At 35.7% G+C, this 17,724-nt stretch overlaps 1 protein-coding gene across 1 annotated transcript in view; it reads left to right on the forward strand.

Annotated features, from left to right (window-relative positions):
- Positions 1 to 17,724, forward strand: part of USH2A (usherin) — a 707,317-nt gene that overhangs the window by 388,738 nt on the left and 300,855 nt on the right. The window contains exon 27 of the mRNA XM_025892244.1: positions 3,614 to 3,776. Within this exon, the coding sequence (XP_025748029.1) occupies positions 3,614 to 3,776 (163 nt within the window). The remainder of the gene's footprint in view (positions 1 to 3,613; positions 3,777 to 17,724) is intronic.

The raw sequence follows: 17,724 nt of genomic DNA on the forward strand, positions 1-17,724 counted from the left end.
ATGCTGCCAAGAAGCTAAAACCTACGGTCTTCAATTGGTTTCTAAAATATTTTTGTGCCAATTAAGAGCACATATTGTGCCCTTAAGAGATTACATATCTGAATATTCTAAATCTCCCCGGATATCTATCACAATCATGAAGGATAGTCCAGATTCAGACACACACATCACTTAAGGGTATTTTTCATCTAAAGCCAATGTTACAACAAGAGTTTCACTGAAGCAAAAAATTCATGATTTCTGTTTTTAAATCTTTTGCTGGCAGAAATTGAAAAATAAATTTTTTGTGAGTCGATTTTTTTTGTTCACCTAACAACATTTTTGGATGATAATTCTTGGTTTTTGGAAAGAGAAACCTGTTTATTTTACATCTCTTACATACAATGATACTTGGTATCATTCTTTTACATGCATGCAGGGAAATACTATTCTATGTCTTTTTGTGGTAAATATGCTCTGTTCCTGAATGTGGTATGGTTCACCCCCAAAATTGGCAAGCTTAAATAATAAAGGGGGACAAAACAGTAAAAAGGACAAATTTGATAGAAATAGAATATTTTAAAAATAAAAATGCATACATATATTCCACATTTTTGCCATTTTAATGTAGTCTCAGTATGTTTTGTTTTTAGCCTGACCAAGTTTATTACCTGTTACTTGTGATTTGGAAAGAATTACTCTGTACCCATCTGAAAAAAAGATTTTTTCGTAGTTTGTTTAGTTCTCATCCAATTACACAACGTATTTGGCTTTTAAAGAAACTTCAAAGTTGAAAACAATTTATAATGCCTTTGATCCTAATTTTAAGATGCTAATATGCATTGTCAAATTTAATCCAGTAATTGAAGTTTTATAAGTGTTGGAAATAATGAAAAATTAACAGAAAATGCAACAGAGAATAACTTTTTAAAAGCTATCCTTGCTTTCAATTATATTGTTGAATTATACTAGAGAGAAACCCTTCACATTTTGTCTTGCTATAATAAGAAGCATTGAATTTATCCATAGGATAATCACTTTGCTTTTGTTTGTTTTTTTCCACTTAGCTAATGTTAGATAGTACTGGTAGAGTCTAAGATTGGGAATTTTATGACTGTGTCTGGCCTTGGAACATTCATTGGATTCAATTCTCCAAGGACCCTCTTAAGGATGAAATGTGAAACTATATGTCACTGCCATGGGATATGGTTAAAAAGCTGCTTTGGTTTCTTAGTGATGGCATGTTTATACACATAATCACACCTAAACACACATATACACATACTCACCTTTTCACATTTGTTTTTTTACAAAGAAACAAATTTGTTATTTAAGACATCTAAATCTCCATGACCATATGCAACTGTCAAGAAAATCCTAAATGGGAAATTTACTCTAAGCCTGCTATTATTCTTTGTGCCTCACTGGCAAACATACTTACTCTACTAAGCCTCAGATTTTTCAACTCTTAACAAAAGGAAAATAATGGGGGCGCCTGTGTGGCTCAGTTGGTTAAACGACTGCCTTGGGCTCAGGTCATGATCCTGGAGTCCTGGGATCGAGTCCCATATCGGGCTCCCTGCTCAATGGGGAGTCTGCTTCTCCCTCTGACCCTCCCCCCACTCATGCTCTCTCTCTCATATAAATAAATAAAATCTTTAAAAAAAAAAAAAGGAAAATAATGCCCACTTTAAACAGGATTGATGTAAAATTTTCAGTGAAATATTTACGAAAGGATTTCTGGTACATGATAAGAGATTTATTTTTTATTTTTTTATTTTTTTAAAAGCTTTTATTTATTTATTTGAGAGAGAGAATGAGATAGAGAGAGAGCATGAGAGGGGAGAGGGTCAGAGGGAGAAGCAGACTCCCCGCTGAGCAGGGAGCCCGATGCGGGACTCGATCCCGGGACTCCAGGATCATGACCTGAGCCGAAGGCAGTCGCTTAACCAACTGAGCCACCCAGGCACCCCATGATAAGAGTCTTATTAAGGATAAAAATTTTATTAAAATGTTTATATTTTCATGGCACATTTATTCTCAAAAATTTTTTTTCTGTGTCAGGAGAGGTTTCTAGGTAAAAGGCAGCCTTCCAGAATGCCTATTCCCTAATATTCTTCTTAAGGCAAGATAAACAAAGAGGTAATTTTTTTTTTAAAGACTGAGTTGAAGCAAAATAATACAGTTGCCAGATTTCATGTAGAGTAAAAACCGAGGTATTTATCCACATATTGAAGGAAATTTTTAAAATATATCACTTTGAATTAACCAGATATTTGAGGATATTAATATAATTATCTGGAATTGCCCTTAATTCTTCAACTTTTTGAATCTCATTTTATTTGGTACGCTTTAAAATCATTTTCCATGCAATAGTTTGAATTATATACATAGACATAATGAAACCAATTGCATTGTTATGAAATATTAAAATGATGAATTGATATTTTTTCTAGTCAAGTTTCTTTATCATTTTTTGGTACATAGTTATTAGACTAAAAAATGAGTAGGAGTTATAGATCTAAAGAACCCCATAGCCTTTCTCAGATGAAAATAAAACATGTCGTGACCTCATACTTATTAAAAATTAACACTCTGTCTTTTTCACATTTATTTTCATAATTGGGAAAGTATATTCGCCCTAACAAATGAAGGTTTCATAATTGAGAATATTTGCCTGCCTAAGGATTTCATGTTTGATCACCTTCTGGTAAGGCATGAGCCTGTGCTTTAAGAATAAGGTCAAAATTATCAACATATTCAATACACCTTAAAAGGTCGAACATTTACGAGGGTGCTTATGAGTTTGTGGTGATTAGTTAACAAATTTAAGCCAGTTATTAGAAGATGCTAAATATCCTGAACCCCATTCTACTTTCTTGCCACTCTTACCATCCTCTGGTCACCTAGTCATTTTATATATTTAGCCACTAAAATCTTCCTGGCCCCTGTGCAGTTAGGGCTTACATTTTCCTTCCAAGTCCTTCTCTTTAACTAGTTCATCTTCCGCTCTTTTCTGCATAGGTTCATTAATACTCTATTAATGAAATTTTCAACGTTTTTGTGATTATACCTTAGGGATGGAGTCACTCAGGTACATTTATTTCTTGATGTCTGTCTGGCAGGATACCGTCTTTATGTACCTGGTAGCAACACAGTGCGGCGAAGCCTGTGTGTGCGTGAGTGAGTGAGTGCGCGTGCCCACCGGCAGGCAGGCCGACCAAGAGCCTTTGACAAAGCCCAAAAGCCGACCACTCCAGCCAGGAACTTATGAAAACAGAACTTGTGCCTTTCCCTCTCTTCTGCAATCACATAAAAATTGTTTTTAAGCAGTTCTAGAAAGAGTCTGTGGACATGCACAGCCATAGGCGCCATCACAGTGTGAGCTGATCCACATACTCTGAAAACATTCACAAACAACCGCCTCGGTCAGGAGCTCAAATTCTAAGCTTGAACAGCAGGAGGAAGAACACACGAGCTATGCTTTGATCCTGCTGACAAAATGAGGTATTCATACAAGATGCTACTGTCAAAATAGTTTACTTCACAGCAAAAGAGATTCTTTGAAGAAATATGCTCAAAGTGAAGCATGTGCTTATTTGCAAACAAAAAATAAATCTTTTTACACTCATAGGTGGAAAATCGAACTCTAGAAGCTCCTCCTGAAGGAACAGTAAACGTGTTTGTCAAAACAGAGGGATCCCGGGAAGCCCACGTGAGGTGGGACGCACCTTTTCACCCTAATGGACGCTTGACATACTCAGTCCTTTTCACTGGGATTTTCTATGCCGATCAAGGTAACTCGTTTATGATTTTTAAACTTTTGTAACGTCACAAAACCGTTTATTTCCTTTTGAAATCTTTCTTTGAGCGACAGATTTTGATGTCTTTATTTTCCCTAAAAATAGCCTTTATTGATGAGTTTAGAGCCGCAGTTCTCATTGTGTGGTCCCCAGAGCAGCGACGACAGTTTCATCTCATACACTGTAGGATGGGACGTTGTCAATTCTCCCCGATTCAGAAACCCGGGAGGTGGGGCCCAGCACTCTGTTTTCACAAACCCTTTGGGTGGTTCTGATGCATGCTTAAGTCTGAGAAAGACCAGTGTACTGTATATTCTATATTCTTTCCCCTTGCTTAATAAGTGGTGGAAACCTAACATATTATTTACGCACAGAGTTGAGCTTTAATTCTGTCGTCTGTCTTAAGTAAATGATTTTTGTGATTGTTTTACCATTTCTAAACTATGCTGGTGTGTGTGTTCCAGTATATTAATTGGACATAAATTGGACTGCAGTGGGTTCCTTGAAAGTACTACCAAAGCCCACCTGATTATTAATAGTTATTAAAGGTTAGGTGTGGTTAGCTATGATGTTTAAGTAACCCCTTATCATAGAAAAATGTAGCTATATATCTTACTGGAAACTTAATTTTTTTATTTTATTAAGGGTTTACTTTTATAAGTTTCACAAGTGGCCACACTATTTTTTAAAGGAGATATTTTCAGCGTTTCTTTTTAAATTAGTGACCAATATGCAATAATGTGGATATAATCACCTACACTCTTAACAAAGTGATGTTCCCCAGGCTTTAAGACGTTTATTTCTGAACGAGTTGTTAACTATTCGCAGGACGTAATAACACCCTCAAAGTGTAAAACAGGTAAGGAGAGATGGGAACAGACTTTTCTGAATTTGATGACTTCTTATTTTTGTAGTGTGTTGGCAAGCAAATGCACAGCGAGTTGAGTGAAAGTCAGAGTTTGAGCTTATTCCCTGAAAGATTGGTGTGTCCCTCTTTTATGCAATCAGGGCTTTGATGTATTCTGCTGTGAAGCACTTGTAAGATTATGAGGTGAAGGAGTGATGATCGATTTGAAAAAAAGAAGCAACATTTAGGCTGGACCCATGACAGCCCAGCTATTTTCGCCAAGGCAGCTGGGTGAATAATGCAAGAGCCATATTCCCCCTTGTGTTTAATCTTGCATTGTTTTTGCAGAGAAAATTTCTGCTTGCCTCCTAAGTCATGTCATCTTCGGTTGTCATCCCGTCTCTCAAACCATCAAAATGGTATTAAATGTTGCAAAGCTGCGCAGCAAGAGAACTTTCAAAAGTCAGAACCCATTTGCAGAGCAGCCCTTGTAGAAAATGTATTCTGTTCTCGGCAGAATTTTCCTTCAGTTCTTTCCACTGAGAAGTTTACTGATTTCTCCCAGTGGAATCTGCTGGAATTTATCGGTTCATGGTTGGCAGTCACAGATTAAGGTAAATGTCGATCCGTAATGACCCTCTACATGTTAGTATTGCAGTAAAGCTGGGCTTTTATGTCAAAGATATCGAAGAGGGAGCTATTACACATGACAGGGGTGATCAAGGGACTCCAGACCAAGGCAAGCATTATTAAATATTGACTAGTTCTGTGATTTATGTAGAGCTGGAGGAAAAAAGTGACTTTTTAACCATTATATATTCTTCAGCAACGAAAACCAGCCATTTATCTCCTGCTGGTAATAAAGAACAGAGTGCCTGCATATTTTAGTGGAGGGAAAACCTGGTCTTATAAATGAGATGAACTCCTTCATGATAACATTTCAGTTTGTTAATTGCCAAAAGCAAAACAGACAAATTGGAAGCAATTACAAGATTTGACTTAAGGAGTTTGGCGGTATGCGTTCAACTCCAGGGTTAGAAGGGGGTGACGTTGGAAGCAAAAGGATCATCTTGGGAGAGACCCCAGGAAATTCATTTCATTGGTTCCCATCATTCGAACTGTGATGTCCAGTGTTAAGTAAAGGATTTCAAATATTGTCTTGTCCTGACGCCCCATCAGCAGCTAGGTGACATTTACACTGAGGAAGGGGGGAGGGGTTGGTCCACATGGCTCTACAAGAAACGAATTAAACAATAATTCATCAAACTTACTTAAGATATCATCTGTTCACTAGATTTATACAAAGCTTATTGAATTGTCTAATGGCTAATTGGTTATTTCCTTGACATAATGAACAACTGTATTTCATCTTTTTCTGTGATGGTTGCTAAAAAGGTGGTGGTTAGAATGAATAAGATAGGAAAACTCAGCTGGTAGGAAGCAAGCCTAGCTTCAAAATAAACATGCATGTAGCCAGTTTACTAATTTGTAGGGCAGGATATTGGGCTGTCTCTGTAAGATACTCACACAGGATTCTATTGTACGTGTTCACTTAGATCCCAAACTACAAACTTCACAAAGTCAACATTGGATTTTGAAACAACAAAATAGGCAGCACATATCAATGTGTGATTACTTAAAAAGTATTTACTTCTGACCAGGAATTACATTCTCATGAGTTAATATTTAAAACATAGAAAAACAATAAGCAGTTAAAAGAGCCCAAACTATTCTGTATCTTAAAGGAAACCAATGAGTTGTGTTTCCTATATCCTTCTTGAAATATTTTATGTATATACAAATATATCCTCACTTGAAAACATATATGTAGTCTTCCTCCCATACATACAATATACAAATGATACCAAATTGTAGACACTATTTTACAATGTACTATTTTTTCCATGTAATCATTTCAGAGACCTTGTCACATCAGTACCTAAAGAACGTCCTCATTCTTCATACATGGTATCAATTGTAGAGATTATATCCTCACTGGTTTATTTATTTATTTTTAAAGATTTTATTTATTTATTTGACAGAGAGAACACAAGCAGGGGAAGTGGGAGAGGGAGAAGCAGGCTTCCCAGGTGCTCCTGGGAGCCTGATGTGGGGCTGGAGCCTGATGCGGGGCTGGATCCCAGGACCCAGGGATCATGACCTGAGCCGAAGGCAGATGCTTAACGACTGAGCCACCCAGGCGCCCCATATCCTCATTGGTTTAACCAGTTCCCTAGATATGGGCATTTCAGTGGTTTCCAATCTTTTGCAATTTCAAAGAATGCCTTAATGAATAAAGATATAGGTATGCCATTTCACACGTGTGCAGGTATATTAGAATGATAAATTCCTTGAAATGATCTGTCAGGTCAAGGGAAATGTGCGTTTGTAACTTTGTAAGATATCATCAACTTAAACTCCGTAGAGGCCATACAATTTCTGCTCTTGTGGGAAATGAATTGAGCACCTGTATCCCTACAGCCACATCGTCTGAGCGTGTTGCCAGCTGGATTATATTAAAACTGGTATCTAATGGTATCTTCAGTATGCATTTCTCTTATTGGTAGTTAGTCTGAACTCATCTGCATGTTTAAAAACCTTTCATATTTCTTTTTTGATGAATTCACCATTTGTATCATTTGCCCACTTTTTGTTGAGCTTTAGGAGCTCTTTATGTATCAACAAAATCTGTTTTGTGAGCAGCAGTTTGTCCCTTTTGCATTGTTTTTTCCAACGTTAATGCTTTCTTTTTATATACATTTATAGTCAATCTACTTGGAATTTATACAGATATAATATGTAATGTACAGATCAAAACATTTCCCCCCCAAAGTATCCCACTGTCTCAAAACCATTTATTAAATAATCCAAATTCTCCACTGGTTTGAGTTGCCATCTTTTAAAAGTCCTAAATTTCCATATTTATCTATAAATATATCTGCACAGATCTGTACCTTTATTTACATTATTGTAGTATTTTATTTATTAACATTCTAGAATGTATTTAATGTCTGGTAGGCCTAGTCTCCCTCATTATTTTTATTTTAAAGAACTTTTCTACCTATTTTCCTTATTTATTTTCTTTCAAGCAATATTGTTGCTACTTCCCTCCAGAAGTCCTGATGCTATTTTTATAAAGACAAGATTGAATTTATAGGTTAACTTAGGTAGAATCAATATTTCTATGATGTTGGTCTTTTCTAATCAATAATATGTTTATACTTTCTATTTGTCTTCTGTGTCTCTCACTGAAGCTTAAAAGTTTTCTTCATATAGATCTTGTACATATTTGTTAAATCTGTTTACTAATATTTTATAATTATATATAACTTATATTTTATAAATTACAATATATGTTTATATATACATATATGAATAATTACTTAATTTAAAAGAGCTGTTTTTCAAAATGATACCTGGAGTTTACTCTGAGATACCTGTTTTCAGAAAGCCAAACTTTCAAATATTTATATCTATTAGGTGATCTTTCATCTAACTTGCAACAAGCATCTGTGCCTTTTTGTTACTAGGATTTGTTGTCATTTTCCCTAAAGCACAGACATTTTACTGGGTGGAAAATGGTAACCTGATCAAATAGGCTGTCAACTAGTTTTTAATAAATCAGATATGAAATGTGTAAAATGGCACCAAAGTTTAGACATAAAGGATCTCTGACCCCATAGAATTTGCAAACAAATAAAGAAGACAGGCAAATTAGCCAAATCATTCTGAAGCACATGAGGCAAGAGAAAAACCAGGTGTTGGTGTAACAAGTGGAATAGAGCTAACTGGGGGAAAATTTTGGAAACACTGGGCCTTACCCTTTGCTTCCATGATGGATTAGAACAACTTGAGTTTGAGGAGTTAGTGAGAGAATGACGGAACCAGCACAAACAAATGTGAATGGCAAAAATTAACAGATTGCCCAACCCACACAGGGATATATTAGAACATATTTTCTGCCTTTTCTTAATGTCGACCATAAAAGTGAGGATTAGCACTTGGTTCTGTGGGATTCTAACTGATTTGAAACATCCATTCAATTATGAGTAACATATGATGCAATTTAGATTATTCTAGGGTCTAGAAGTGCCATTTACTGACCTCAAATAAGTACTTTGCTCAATGGCTCTCAAGAGCGCCTCATTTACCTTGCACAGGTGAAGAGGAAACGCCCACGCATCAGTTTACAACATCTTCAGGACTTTTTTTCTCTTCACATATATACATTAACTAAAAATTTCATTCATAAGTAACAGGTTATAAAGTTCCTTATGAAACATATTGAGTGTGGGATTCTTTTAAAATAAAGGAAGTGTGTAAATTTAGGAAGAAAAACAAAAATGACTGACAGCACAGTAGTAGAAATGTAGCTTAGATGACATTGTTTATAAAATTATAAATTTTTTGATCTGGTAGGTAAAAATAACGTGCGTTGAGAATTTATGTTTATATAATTATTTTATGAAGTTTCAAAAAGATTTTCAACTATAAATATTGTAAAACTATCTAATGGTCCAGAAGGAAAAGAGAAAACAGTGTTATTAAGAGAAAAAGAAAACCTGAGGGCCTATAGAATACCTCCCCAAACGCCAGCCTCTTTACTACTAAACTAGATTCTTTAGATTCGTTACACTTTTCCTATTCTTAATAGACAATACCATGTCCGGCTCTTTTTCTTAAGCAGTTATTGCAGAGTCCTCTGTGAATAGTTTAATTCTTCATTATCCTCCCTTTTGAATGACTTGGGAAGTGATCTTCCTTGCTTGATAACCTGAGAGATTGTTTTTTGTCTTAGTTTCTAAGGCAAAGCACTAGGGTGTGCTAATTGCTGAGTCCTCTGTGCACTGTTAACCCTCACCTGCCCTGAAAACCTGAATGGCGGCTTAGTTTTTGTCTCTAAGTGCCTCCTTCACCTAATCCTCTACTTTTGTGTTGTGGCATGGAATGAAAGTATTTGAGAAAGAGAGAACGTGGATTACTCGGGGAGGGGGGCGGAGAGTAATGAAAATGACCCTTCAGCATTAGCAAAGGGAAATATCATTTTAGTAATAATAAATAAATAAAGTGATATGATAAATGCATACTGTTAAAAATCGCGTCATTCTATTGATTCCTGAAATTTTTTCTTCCTCAATATAGAAACGTGCAAGGAATAGGTTTTAGGAGATTTTTTTTTTCCCAGTGTAGTTACTTTCAACCAGGAAGGAATCTTAAAAAGAAAGAATGGAAGAAAAGGATAGGGAAGGGATGGAAAAGGAAGGAAGGAAGGAAGGAAGGAAGGAAGGAAGGAAGGAAGGAAGGAAGGAAGGGAGGGAGGGAGGGAGGGAGGAAGAAAGAAGAAAAAATGGAGAGCAAATAATGAAATTAGCATTACCAGGTGCTTTTTTTTTGCTTGAAAGAACAAATGGCCCTGAAGAAAAAACAACATAATTAGTTTTGAAGACTTTAAAAAGGGAAATGGAAATTTAGAAATAATATACACACCCACACCCACACCGGTGTTATCTCTGGTGGTTTAAACTTCATTTTTCCTTTTTCCTTTTTCCTTAAGTTTTAAATTCTCTACAATACATAAATATTATTCTTGCAATAAATGTCTTTAACATAAAGAACTAATAAAAGCAGAGGATTCCAAAGCAGAGTCCTTTGGAGTAATCACAGCTGGGTCTGCCAGGAGGGGAAAGATCTGAGGGTGAGTCAGAAACGCTAAGGTAGAAGCTTATAGGAGGATAAAGGGTCTTGATGTAAATTTCAGTGATTACCCAGAACTCTTTTGGTGTTGTGTGTAATGTTAAATTCTCCTTGTCATGTTTCGCCTGGGTTTCTTTTTCCAGTAGTTGCCAGTGGTCATCACACAAACAAAAGTACTGAGGATATTGCAGAACAAATAAGGAAACTAAACAGGCTTGGTCAGAGAAGCAAATGGGACTCTCTATGATTGAGACCATAAAGACCGTGTTAGGGAAGGACTGAGGGGTAGAAGATACTGGGTTGTTGAAGTTAGACGACAGAGAGCGGGGGCCTGAAGTTTTCCCTCCCTGGTAACACCTGGAAGTGAGGGATGGGGGTAATTTAAAGACAGAATAGGATTTTTCTACATGGAAAAACTAGACAGATATAAATATGATTGCCCACCCCCCTTCATGGTTCTCCAAGCATAAACTTTTCTTCCTTTTATAATTGGGATCAGTATCTCGTTCCACTATCAGTATCAAGTAGTTTGCTCCTTAGCATATATTCCCAGCTAGAAAGAAAAGCAAGTAAAGAAGAACCAAAACTTCTCGAGTGAACAAAGTACTGTTGGGTTTAAACCAGGTGAATGCATATTTTTAACCACGTTAAAATACCAGCACCCAGAAAAGGCTTACCTTCTCCAGGAGTTGCTGGTCACCAGAAATAATGCTTTAGATTGTCAGTACATTCAAACATTATTAATCTCTAAAAAAAAAAAAAAAAAAATTCAAAAAACCACAAAAACGCAGTCCATTCTTCAAGGTTACCTAGAGCAATTCAGAGACTTTTGCACACAATCTGATTCTCTGAGTTCCTTTCTTCCCAGAATAAACTGTTTTATAAAAATTACAAGGGGGAAAAAAAGAGAAGCATTTGTTTTCTTGAGAAGGTAAAGAAAATAATTATATGTGGGAACCCCTTAGACTTCCAAGGAGTCTGTGGGAAGGCTAATGCTGTTAGGGAAGGGACAGCTTTGTTTTATAGTCCCTGATGCTAGGTTTTTAGTGTGGAGGGAAATGTGCACTCTCCGAGCTGTGCTTGCAAGCAATGCAGTATCCCTGACACGCTGCCCTCTGGGAAAACCCGCCAGTGGGGGAATGGTTGCAATGATGCAGTACAGCTTGTAACTTGGAATCCCGTTGGAGAACTTTGTAGTTGCTTGTCAGTCAGTGGGAAGATAAAAGAGGCAGCTTCTTTTCAGGCAATTTGAATTCATTTCCCCGTAATGAGTTAGAGGGTCAGGCAGCAGGAGTGAGCTCGCCTGAGATCTTATAAAGTGTATTTTGTGGGAGGGAGAGAACAGTGGCGGAACAAAGGGAACATAATGTCTCCCTGGTTGCTGAATAAGCAGACGAACGTGGCCAGTGGTTGGTCCACTTTTTTGCAGGACCACTTACCTGCTTCCCCATGTTTCCAGAAGGACAGGCCAGGGAAAGTACGGCTCTACCCCATTTTATTAAATAAATACCCAATACATGAAAATTGAAACTCAGTGAAAGTCTAAAGTAGCAGGTACTAGTATTTCCTACATAAATACTCATCCAGCACAGACCTGTAAAAGGCATTATACTATGGGTTTTTTCACATTAGGTGATTATTGATCATACAATTTCTTTGAGAGACCCGGAAGAAATTAAATGAGTGTCATGTTAGGGAGTTCTCTAGCTATTGATAATAACTCTGGACCTCTCTCCCTGACCATTTTTAATGTTTTAAAATTAACACCAGATATGTTAGGAACGACAGCTAGGGAAAAAGCTGGTGCTCGAAGCCGGGATTAATATGAAGACCAGTAAGAACACAGGGAAAACCAAAAAAATTACTTTCTCCCTGTTTCTTTGGGAAGCAAATTTCTCTTCTGCAAAAAAAGAAATTCCTCTTAATAGACTTTTGCATAAAGTTCCAGCACATATCTAGGGGTGTAAATACAAGTAGAAATGCATGGGAAATAAAAACAAACAAACAAAAAAAACATTTTACTTGTAGTTAAAAAAATCATTGCTGCATTGTTGGTGAAAATATGAATGGGCAATAATAAGATGTATGTCATTTCAAATGTTTGGCTATAGAATACATACTCACTGAATATATTGACACCTCTGATTGTATATCATGTCATGGCCAATAAAGCTATAGAAATATGTAATTAGGAGATATTCTTCCACAAGAATGGAGTTAAGCATTAATTTATCAAAATTACTTAAGAACTCATCTGCTCTCAACACTCACACAGCAGCTTATTGAATTTGTGTCTCATATCTAATTGGCTATTTTCTTGACATAATGAACAAGTGCAAACTCTACGCTGTTGCGTCTGTTGAAGCGGCGACATAATGATGAAAGGCAAATCCCAGTCCTGGGCTGCACAGCGGCGGGGAGTGGAGTCCACAGAGGCAGGAGAGAACGAGAGAACACCAGGTCTCAGTTCTCGCTGCTGAAGCTCTTGTTTTAAACCTTGCTGGAGCATCTCTGTGTGGGAGTCTCTCCATTCTCCTGCTTCATAAAAGGAGACTGTTCATCAGCAGATCACCCCCCAAAGTATTTTACTTTGGTCTGTGGAAGACTTTTGAATGGGTTTTGTTTTTTAAATCAAATGGGAGTCTTTAAAGCATGTACAAACGCTCAAACCATTTTCGAACTCACACCATGGCTGATTTTGGGGTTTCTAGTACACACAGTGAGGTTTGCCAGAAGACACCAGCCGTGGGGCAGATATATAATATTTTGAAGCGATATTGTATACCACTAATATACCTGTCAGGTGTGGGTTTTGTATGCTTTTTGTCATGGCAAGTGTTTAGTGTTTGTTGAATAAATCACATTATTATACTTGGTTTCAGATATTTCTAAACTGAAAATAAAACCATTATACCTAATTATGTGGATATTGGATAAAGAGGCTTTTGATAGATAAGTGTCAGCTATCAATTAATATTAGAAGGAAAAGGAAGAGTGGACCATATAGAGAAATAGAAAAAAATCTAGCCCTCTTGGACCAGCCTCTGAGACAGAATCCTACAGCTGGGCTACTTCTGTGGGGTGGGTCACAGGGTGGACCCCTTCGATGATGGTGGGTTAGAGTGTTACAAGGATCACAAACCTTATGTTTGGCTCCTTAGAAAGTATTCTTAGATGACTCTGAAATCATCATGCTGTATACTAAGAACAGCCCAGTGAGAACTAATATTTCCCAACTTTTTGTGTGAAGTTATTAGATCAATGAGTTACTTCACTCAATCCAAAAAACAGAATCTAAGGATGTTAGCAGACTATTTAAGAAAGCACAATGAGTTTATATAGTTTTCTGAGAATATGCTTTCTTTGTTTGTAAATACGTTTGCATGTAAATCTTACTCGTTTTTTTGTGGTCATACTCCTTTGGGGAGATATCAAAAGGACTTTTATACCCGAGGAGCACATATCTAAAATACTAGAATTAAATTTGCATATTTGTTCATTTATTCATTAATTTGTTCATGCCACAAACACGTATCTAGTTTTTGTGGAGCAAGACAGAAATTATGATAGGTACTAGGTTATAGTGTGAACTAAGGAGACAAGGTCCTGCACAGAAAGGGGTTGTGGTTTATAATGGGAGAAACTCACAAATAATCACATAAAAATATAAAATTGCAAACTTGAAAAAGCATTAAAGTGAAAGGATATGTCACTAAGATTGCATAAGAGGGAACTTGGTATAAATTGGAGGATCAGGAAAGACCTTTTCAGCAGATGATATTTAAGGTAACATCTAAGCACTAATTCAGGGGAAGAATATAGGAAAGAGGATTCCAGAGAAAATGGTATTTGTGAAGGATGTAAAGAAGGTAAAATTTTGGAGAATTTGAGAAAATGAAGTAAGGCCAGTGTGACTGGGACAGAGTGGTTGAGGAACAGAATGTCATCAGACTGGTAAGAGCTAAGCAGGAGCTACTTCATGAGGCACCCTGCAGGATATTTTAAGCATTTTGACATAGAAATGCAATATAATTACAAAGGATTATCAATATTTTTTGAGTTGTTATACAGATGGATATTACTTAAGCTTAGTAGCTATAGGCTTAGATTGGAATATTTTGTTCTCTTCAGAAATATTTTTGTCAAAATAGTACTAATTATAAATTAATTATATTTTCATTTGGTTGGCATCCAGTCTTTTTTCCTATGGGGATATACATACATACGTGTATATATACCTGTATGCATATACATAATATATTTGAGATCTTGCCACAGACATTTTGTATCCTACTTTACTCATTTAACATTGTATCATGAGTATTTCTCATATCACATAAAAAGCACCCATAAAAAGCATTCCCAGTAAGTACATAATATCACTGGTATGGCTATACCAAAATGTATTAGCCGTTTCATTGTTATTGCATGTTTAAGTTTATTATTTTTACTATTAGAATGTTTATTATTAACATATAGTTCTACATATATCCTTAATATATATTGCTAAAAAAGAATTGTTAAATTAAAGATTGGTAATATTTTTTAAGACTCTTGATAGACATTAGAAAAATGCTTTCAAGAAAAATCGTATCGGGGTGCCTGGGTGGCTCAGTCAGTTAAGCATCTGTCTTCAGCTCAGGTCATGATCTCGGAGTTCTGGAATCCAGCCCCGCATCCAGCTCCCTGCTCCACAGGAAGCCTGCTTCTCCCTCTGCCTCTGCTGCACCCCCTCTCTCAAATAAATAAATAAGGTCTTAAAAAAATCATATCAATTTCATGTCCCCTAGCAGTATACACATATGTTTATCTTTCTGTAATTATAGTAATTTGATAGGTAAAAATGATAGGTTGCTTTAATTTGCATTTCTTTTGTTTCTATTGAGCTCAAACATATTCCATATGTTTATTATTGTTTGTTTGTCTTTCTTGTTCACACACTTTACTCAGGAGATTTTGGAGGCTTTTAAATTCGTTTTTTATTTGTATGGAAGCTTAAATATTATGAATAGTAATTATTAGTCATTAGAATGTCAAAAATTCAGTTTGTCTTTTTGGTGTGTTTATGTGTTTTAGGGATGCCTAGGTGGCTCAGCTGGGCATCCGTCTCTTGATTTCAGCTCAGGTCATGATCTCAGGGTTGTGGGATCAAGTCCTACATAGGGCTCTGCACTCAGTGAAGAGTCTGCTTGATATTCTCTCCCTCCCCTGCTTGTGCTCTCACATGCTCTCTCCCTCTAAAATAAATAAATGAAATTAATGAAACAGGAAATAGTGTTTTATATTTTTGATAATGAAATCTGCTTATTTTTATAAAAATATTTTTTTCTCTATCCAGCATTAAAACATTACATTGTTTAACTTTGTTACATTTATCAGAGATTTAAATTCATATGTATGATGGTGCTAATTTCTAGGCTATTTATTTCTTCTTTCATATCTCCATTTCTCTTTGAATCATCACTATGACAATTTAATCTTTGTGCTTTCAACATTTTAAATATTTAGAAAATACCTTTGTATCTTATAGTTCCCCTCTTCTCCCTGCAGCTTACTACTCATTTTTGTTAAAAGGTCTTAGTTCTTACATGTATATTTTTCCAACTGAACACTAAATTGAGTTGAAAAAAATGCCACTGAGATTTTTAATGGACTTATCTTCTTATAAGTTAATTCATTACATCTTCTAATATTTCTCATCTTCTAATATTTCTCATCCAGAAATGTGTTATGATTCCATTTATTTAGGTCTTTTATATCTCACAATAAAATTCTGTCATTTTTTTCATAAAGACCCTATATTTCTTCTTAGGGTTATGTCCAGGTATTCTGCTTTTTTTTTTTAATTTACTTTTTCGTGATTGTGCTTGTTTATTTTTAGTGTAATATTAAAAGAATCATTACTGGTATCACATCTGTGTTTTAAAATATGCCATTTTTACCAATACTTTCTTTAAACATTTATAAATCTCTGAGTTCATTTTTCCAGCTCTATTAAGACAGAAGAGACAGAGGTCTTTACATTCTGTGAGTCCAGCGCACTCAGTTATGGGAATTTAGATGTATATAACATACTGACAGACAAGATGGATGCTTTTACTGTGAACAAAAAGGGCTTTAATTTAAGTTCCAATCACAAATATAATCCATACAGTATGATTATTGCAGGTAAACCACAACCAAACTTTGACTAATTTTCTGTTTCCAGAAATTCACTTGAGAAAATTAAAATAAGCTTACAAAGTAAATATAAAAGGTTTAACATATTTGTATCCATTGTACCAATTGAGAAAATCAGCAATTCCCCTTCTTGGAATTGTTTAATAGAAATAATTAGGCACAGGGTGCCTGGGTGGCTCAGATGGTTAAGCATCTGCCTTCGGCTCGGGTCATGATTCCAGGGTCCTGGGATCGAGTTCCACATCGGGCTCCCTGCTCAGCGGGGAACCTGCTTCTCCCTCTGCTTCTCTCACTCTCTCTCTCTCTGTCTCTCATGAATAAATAAATAAAATCTTTTTTAAAAAAAGAAATAATTAGGCACACAAAAATATCTGTAAAGTCACATTCCTGGAAAAGTTTATTTGCATAACGAAACTTGAAAGGGGTGTTCCTAAATGTCCAGCTATGTGGATTAACCACATTGTGGTGAATTCATTTTAAAGATTATGCAGATGTGCATTTGTTGGTAAATATGCAGGATTGCAGCTACAAAACAATACTATAAAATTTTGGAAGTGTAAAATGTAATTATATATATATGTGTGTATAAAAATATGAAAGGATACATACTAAAATACACCAAAATATTAACAAGGTGACAATGACTATCTTAAAATTTTGGGTAATTTTAGTTTTTCTCTTCGTAGTGTCTGATGTAGTCTTAAAATTTACAATAAACATATATTTCTTTTATAATCAGACAAAGAAGGAATGAATGACAGCGAAAGGAAAAAAAAGAGGAGGGAGTTTGTAGCACGTGTCATCTTACAGCAAAACTATTGGAAGATTTTAGGAGGCAATAAACCCTAAAACTCCAAATCTCAAGTGAACTTGGGAACAAAAGACTGGACTTCATTAAGCATGGGGAGTTAAACATCTTGGGCCTTGACTTCTTTCAAAAGCCTAACCGATTGCAATTACTGTTTATTATCTTCTTGCTTTTACTTGAATCCCTTAAACTTAAAGTGATTCACTTTCCCTTTTCCCTAAAAATTTATTCCTTTATCATAATAGAGTTTCTTAATATCTTTTTTGATTTATACTCTCTGTTTCCTGTCTAATGATTTACTTGGTATGGCAGGCATGCAAAAGTTATCATATTAGAAAAATTATTATGCTATAATAATTATGGTACCATCAAACTGAATTAAATTATGCTTCATTGTAAATAGTAAAATGTAT

This window comes from Callorhinus ursinus, unplaced genomic scaffold (assembly GCF_003265705.2).
Source record: "Callorhinus ursinus isolate GAN/ISIS: 27379988/994484 unplaced genomic scaffold, GSC_fseal_2.0 scaffold54, whole genome shotgun sequence".
NCBI classification, from domain to species: domain Eukaryota; kingdom Metazoa; phylum Chordata; class Mammalia; order Carnivora; family Otariidae; genus Callorhinus; species Callorhinus ursinus.